At 40.7% G+C, this 7,566-nt stretch overlaps 1 protein-coding gene across 1 annotated transcript in view; it reads left to right on the top strand.

Moving 5' to 3' along the window:
- Positions 1-2,820, top strand: part of LOC111981369 (meiosis-specific coiled-coil domain-containing protein MEIOC-like) — a 7,322-nt gene extending 4,502 nt beyond the window's left edge. Inside the window, exon 3 of the mRNA XM_024012600.1 lies at positions 2,683-2,820. Within this exon, the coding sequence (XP_023868368.1) occupies positions 2,683-2,820 (138 nt within the window). The remainder of the gene's footprint in view (positions 1-2,682) is intronic.
- The last annotated feature ends 4,746 nt before the right edge of the window (positions 2,821-7,566 follow it).

The raw sequence follows: 7,566 nt of genomic DNA, 5'->3' as shown, positions 1-7,566 counted from the left end.
CTCAAATTAGCTACTTACTATAAAACTTTCCTATGATATTTTTAACAGCTTCAACACTTTTTACTCCAGTTGTTCAGTTGATTACACACTCATTGTGGCGCACAAATAAAAAAATCGACAGTGGAACTCAACAGCAGAAAATACTTATTATATATTGCTAAGGCTACCAGACAGTGATTTTAGTTTTGTGCACCTTTATTGCAGAGTGAATACAAAAATTATACTAGTGTATGAAAGAATACATGGAATTTAATAATGTCAAATTATTGAGCATAGTCCTCAAATAAGCATCAGAAATGTCCTTATTTAGCATATCAAAAAGCCAAATCAAGATCCTGATATGACATCAGGCAAGAAGCATATGAATTGTATGATAGCTGAAGAAAACCACTATATAGGCCTACTGTATTTAGTCATAGCCTATTGGACAGCATTTTCTCTATCTCAAAAATATCTAATGAGTCATTTCTCTGGCCATATCATGTATGAATCCTGCAGGGAAAGATTTGCAGAAAATTAAATAGTAATTTCATATTGGTCAAATTATGAGCTATTGCGGAAAAACTCAAAGCATCTATATCGTCCTATTGATTCACCAATATTCCAAAAAAAGCATATCAAGATCCTGATATGGACCTCAGCCAAGACAAAAACATAGGCCTATCTGAATTAATATAGCTAACATATTGAATTACTTGGAGGAGGAAAAAACACAGATATGCGATGTCTGAAACAGAGAGTATTTGTAACATGAAGAGAAAATAGGATGTCTCTAGGATATTGATGAGTCCATATCCGGCTGAGGAAATGTCCATAGTGTGATATTCTGAGTAATTCCCAATATCATATACACTGAGTATACCAAAACATTCTGAACAGCCTGAATTTCGTTGGTGCATGGAGTGTGATTTAATAAGGATCATCCTCCACCTGGTCTGGTCTTTGTCACTGAAGAGCAGGTGTTACTAATTTGTTCAACCTGGTATCGTTCTGAAAGAAGATGCAATCCAGAAACTAAAAAAAGCATTGGAAATTGGTCTGTTTTCGCAGATGGAATATGAAACATGTCAATTGACTATGTTAGTCCCTCAAGCATCGAAAGTCCAGCAGACCTATGAGGAGCAGAGAGAGAGAGCCTAGGTTTTCGGTCTATTTACATTTCTTAGTCAGCAGGCTGGATAACTTCATTACTCCTATCCTTTGTTCCATCCTCCATCCTTCCACCAAGTTAGAAGATTCCTGCCAAAAAGGAAGAAGAATCAAGAATGAAGTAAGGCAGGTTGAATGTAACGTTAGAATGAGTGTTGCAGGGAAGCAGCGGACAGACCAAAGATTATCGGACCCTAAACAGTCCCAACTGCAAGATTATGAGTGTGACCGCATCATGTCCCAACTGCAGTATGGAGATGTTGACCGCTCTGTCCCAACATGCAGTATGGAGGTTGACTGCCCTCTGTCCCAAACTGCAGATATGGAATGTCGACCCGCTCTGTTCCCAACTAGCCAGTATGGAGTGTTGACCGCTCTGTCCCAACTGCAGTATGGAATGTTGACCGCTTCTGTCCCAACTGCAGTAATGGAATGTTGACGCTCTGTCCCAACTGCAGCATATGGAATGTTGACCCCATCTGTCCCAATGAGTATGGAATGTTGACTGCTCTGTCCCGAACTGCATATGAATGCTTGACCCACTCTTCCCGAACTGCAGTATGGAGCTTGACCGCCTCAGTACCAACTGCAGTTATGGAGTGTTGACCTGCTCTTCCCAAACTGCAGTAGTGGAGTTGACTGCCTCGTGTCCCAACCTGCGTATGGCGAGTGTTGACCGCTAAAAAACTGTCCCAACTGCAGTATGAGGTTGACTGCTCTGTCCAAACTGCAGTATGGAGTGTTGGCCGCTCGTCCCAACTGCAGTATGAGTGTTGACCGCTCGTCCCAAACTGCAGTATTGGAGTGTGGACATGCTCACTGTCCCCAACTGCAGATATGGACGTGCTTGGACTGCGTTCTGTCCCAACTGCCAGTAACGAGTGTTGAACTGAATGCGCTATGAGCAAGCAGACGCCGTGCACAGAGGATCTATTGCTGAGTCTGAAGCACAGAATTCAAAGCCTAGTTTACTGGAAACTTATGCCTTTCCTCCTTATCTTAGATACTGAAATTAAAATAGATTTAACCGCACATCTGCTTAAAAACAACAGAGTATTGTTGAGTGGGCATCAATAAACACGTTTTTGAAGGTTACTTGAGTAGTTAGGTTGTGTTGAACTGAAGAAGATGCTGTGTCGACATTCACATACTGTTTATGTATGTTGATTAAATCTATAAAGATATGTAAATATAGAAATTTAATGAAAGGCGGTGTGTTTGTGTTGAAAACGGAATAAATTTGCTTACCAATGCTCCCAAATCTGAATGCAATGATAAAATGTAATCTTGGACAAAGAAAAATGTACTGTAATTGCCTTAAAATCTTTAAGGAAAATATAATAGTCATTAATTCAGCTCAAATTATATGATAAGACAACATATTATCTATATCAATCTTGGATAACCCTTTGATATATTTATCTGATATATGCTGCAATACAATACTTGGTAAGAATGACTCGCAAACTAGATTAAAATGAGTATAGTTCGACTGGTGGCATTAAGTGTTTTTTGTATTATATGTTGTTTAAGACAGAGGGACGTCCTTACCATGAGTTATCCTGGAAAGCGGATTTTCTGTGTGACAGCAGTGCCCTCCCCAAATTCCCACCTAACCCTTCCAGAGTGGACCGTCTCATCGGGACCAAGCCAGAGAACAAGCCAAGGTGAGAAATGTTCATTCTTAAAAGTCTAAGCCGGGGGCGAGAGGGGGGGGGGGATTCTAAGATGACATATGGAATTGTTTTAAGATGGTCATGCTATGGATCATTTAGCTATTTGATTTAGAATTTTAGGACCCCTTTAGGTATCAAATATATATATTTTTAAAGATTTGATAAGGTATTGAATTTGGCCTTTACTACTATAGAAACGCATTGAATAACACATCACATTCATACAGTACATTCGGAAAGTATTCAGATTCACTGACTTTTTCCATATTTTGTTACGTTACAGCCTTATTAAAATTGATTGGGGAAAAATGTTCCCTCATCAACCTATACACAATACCCCATAATGACAAAGCGGAAACAGGTTTTTAGAAATGTTTGCAAATTGATTAAAAATAAAAAACATTAATACCTTATTTACATAAGTATTCAGACCCTTGTGTCGAGGCACAGATCTGGGGAAGGGTACCAAAACATTTCCGCAGCATTAAAGGTCCCCCAAAACACAGTGGCCTCCATCATTCTTATATGGACGAAGTTTGGAAATACCAAGACTCTTCCTAGAGCTGGCCGCCCGGCCAAACTGAGCAATCGGGGGAGAAGGGCTTGGTCAGGGAGGTAACCAAGAACCCGATGGTCACTCTGACAGAGCTCCAGAGTTCCTCTGTGGAGATGGGAGAACCTTCCAGATGGACAACCATCTTTGCAGCACTCCAGCAATCAGGCCTTAATGGTAGAGTGGCCAGACGGAACCCACTCCTCAGTAAAAGCCACATGACAGCCCGCTTGGAGTTTGCCAAAAGGCACCTAAAGGACTGTTAGACCATGAGAAACAAGATTCTCTGGCCTAATGAAACCAAGATTGAACTATTTGGTCTGAATGCCAAGTGCCACTTCTGGAGGAAACCTGGCACCATCCCTACGGTGATGCATGGTGGTGGCAATATCACAAATCAAGGTAAGACCCAGATGCAGACTGTCGAAGTAATAATGTTTAATGTTCCAACAGAGGCAAGCAGTAGACAGGTCAAGGCAGGCTGAGGTCGGTAATCCAGAGGGAGGCAGAGGTACAGGTCGGCAGGCAGGGTCAGGGGCAGGCAGAGTGGTCAGGCTCAGTCAGAACAGACAGGACCTCAGACTGGGACAAAGGTTCACCTTCCAATAGAACAACAACCCTAAGCACACAGCCAAGACAACGTAGGAGTGGCTTCGGGACAAGTCTCTGAATGTCCTTGAGTGGCACAGCCAGAGCCCGGACGTGAACCCGATCGAACATCTCTGGAGAGACCTGAAAATAGCTGTGCAGCAATGCTCTCCATCCAACCTGACAGAGCTTGAGAGGATCTGCAGAGAAGAACTCCCCAAATACAGGTGTGCCAAGCTTGTAGCGTCATACCCAAGAAGAATCAAGGCTGTAATTGCTGCCAAAGGTGCTTCAACAAGGACTGAGTAAAGGGTTTGAATACTTATGTAAATGTTATTTTTGAACTTTTAATTTAATTTATACATTTGCAAACATTTCTAAAAACCTTTTCATGCTTTGGCATTATGGAGTATTGTGTAGATTGATGAGGGGGAAAAGTGATTTAATCCATTTTAGAATAAGGCTTTAACGTAACAAAATGTGGAAAAAGTCAAGGGGTCTGAATACTTCCCGAATGCACTGTAAATGGCAAAAAAAACAGTCAAAAAAGAAATCATAAGAAACAATGTTTTGAAGTGTTTGTCCTATATCTAGTAGATATAAGAAAGCTCAGGAAATATATATACAGTTGAAGTCGGAAGTTTACATACACTTAGGTTGGAGTCATTAAAACTCGTTTTTCAACCACTCCACAAATGTCTTGTTAACAAACTATAGTTTTGGCTAGTCAGTTAGGACATCTACTTTGTGTAAGACACACATTTACAGACAGATTATTTCACTTATAATTCACTGTATCACAATTCCAGTGGGTCAGAAGTTTACATACACTAAGTTGACTGTGCCTTTAAACAGCTTGGAAAATTCTAGAAAATTATGTCATGGCTTTAGAAGCTTTTGATAGGCTAATTGACATAATTTGAGTCAATTGAAGGTGTACCTGTGGATGTATTTCAAGGCCTACCTTCAAAGTCAGTGCCTCTTTGCTTGACATCATGGATGGGAAAATCAAAGAAATCAGGCAAGACCTCAGAAGAAAATTCACAAGTCTGGTTCAATCCTTGCGGAGCAATTTCCAAATGCTGAAGGTTAGTCACGTTCATCTGTATATACAATTGTACGCAGTATAAACACCATGGACCACCAGCGCGTCGCAACCCACCACAGGAAGGAAGACGCGTTCTGGCTCTAGAGCGAACGTACTTTGTGCGACAAAGTGCAAATCAATCCCAGCACAACAGCCAAAGGACTTAGTGAGATGCTGAAGGAAAACAGTACAAGATACGTTATCATATCCAGTAAAAGTCTTATATCGACAATAACCTGAAGGCGCTCCAGCAAGGTGAAGCCTACTACTGCTCAAAACCGCACATAGAAAAGACAGACTAGACGGGTTGCAACTGCACATAGGGAGAGCAAAGTCTACTTTTTTGGAGAAATGTCCTCTGGTCTGATGAAGCAAAAATAGAACCGTTTGCATAATGACCATCGTATAGCGTATTTGGAGGGGAAACAAAACGTTTTTCCTTCTTTCTTCGAGCTTGCAAAGCGGACGAACAACCGCTCCCGTAGTGGTGACCTTTGCACTGCAGAACGGGACTGGTGCACTTCACAAAATCAGATGGCTATGAAGCGAGAAAATTGTGGATATGTTGAAGCAACACCTCAAGACATCGTCAAGGAAGTTAATGTTTTGTCGCAAATGGTCTTCCAAATGGGACAATGACCCCCAAGCATACTTTCCAAAGTTTCAGAGCAATGGCTTAAGGACAACAAGCAAGGGTATTGGGAGTGGCCATTCACAAAAGCTTTGAACCTCAATCCCATAGGACAATTTGTGGGAGAACGAAAAAGCGTTGCGTAGCAACGGAGCCCTACAAACCCGACTCAGTTGCCAGCTTCTGTCAGGAGGAATGGGCAGTTAAAATTTCACCCGAACGTATGTGTGGGAGGTTTTGTGGATGTCGCGAAAATTTGGACCCACAAGTTAACAATAAAACCTAAAAAGCAATGAACTACACCAAATACTAATTGAGATGGTAACTGACCCACTGGGAATGTGATGAAAGAAATAAAAAGCTGAAAATTAATCATTTCTCTGCTATTATTCTGACATTTTACATTCTAAAATTAAAGTGGTGATCCTGAACTGACCTGAAGACAGGGAATTTTAGAGGATTAATGTCAAGAATTGTGAAAAACTGGAGTATTTAAATGATCTTGTCCGTGTATATATTATAGTAAATTCTACTTCAACTGTATATATTATACCCATTTTATAACCCCTTTTTTGGGTTGGCACAAAAATAACTACCCATCATATTTTAATTTTATTTTAAAACCGAGTTAACGTTCTAACAGGAACTGGTCCGTGACATTGGGACCATTAAAGTTGAAGAAAACTTTAAAAAGTTCTTGAAATGTTCCATATCGAGCTACCGTTCATGTCTTTTTAAAGGAGCTAAATGACCAGCTGGCGAAGTACTGTCATTTCTCTTTGCTTATTTGACAGCGTGTGCCTTGCCATAATATGGACTTGGCTTTTACCAAATATGCTATCTGTCAAATAAGATTCCAACCCGTACCTCTGTCACAACAGCAAAACTCTGACCTGCGATCCAAACGCATTAAGAAGTGGAAAGAAATTCTCCACAAAATTAACTTCTTAACAAGGCACACCTGTTCATTGAAATCTGCGATTCCAGGTGGGGATAAGAACTAACTATCACGAAGCGTGGTGGTGAACGGGAAGAATGTCCCAAGAGTGTAGTCCAACTAGTCATCAGAAGCACGAAAGGGTAGGCTATTTGAATTACGTGAACCCAAGAATATAAAAGAGTTACATTATGATATTAGACTATAACAGACGTTTTTGCGTTACTACAAATGATGCCGATGTGTGGTTTATTTTCATTGTTTTACGATCTTCCACTATAAATTATTCTCACAGTGTAGAAAAATGTAAATGAAAAATAAAAACTATTGAATGAGTAGGTGTTCTAAAAGACCGTTTGTTAAGGTGTAATGAAGATATGAACATGTGTAATTTTGACGTTTCATGTCAAAGTATACGCTAAATTAACAGTCCTTTATAGACGGAGGTTCAAATAAAGGATATCCCAATGCTCCATCCACATTCTAGGGAAACTATGTTCGTCCAACCCCTCCGCATTGCTCATTACCCACATCCCCTTTAGTCACCTTCTCTTTTAAGGAACATGTTTTTGGCGCGTCTTTCAAGCAACAGCTTAATTCCCTAACAGCTATCCACTTCTTTATCTATACCCTTCTTGTTCCATGTCTATACAGTGGGCCTTTTCAACAATACTTCTGACAGACAATAGCAGAGCGATAGACCGTTTATTGATAGTGATGCCGCTGTCAGCAAACTGTTTCGGACACTCTTGGACAACCTCTGTCTGCACTCTTACAAAGCAAACAGGACAGAAGCAGACAGAACAGACAGGGAATGCAGACAGACAGGACAGACAGGACAGACAGACAGACCAGACAGACAGGGACAGGACAGACAAGACTTAGGACAGACAACCAGACAGGAAATAGGACAGGAACAGACAGACAGACAGGACAGACGAAGCA

The sequence above is a fragment of the Salvelinus sp. IW2-2015 genome, linkage group LG20 (assembly GCF_002910315.2).
Source record: "Salvelinus sp. IW2-2015 linkage group LG20, ASM291031v2, whole genome shotgun sequence".
Lineage (NCBI taxonomy): Eukaryota > Metazoa > Chordata > Actinopteri > Salmoniformes > Salmonidae > Salvelinus > Salvelinus sp. IW2-2015.
This window is presented reverse-complemented; position numbering and strand designations above follow the sequence as displayed.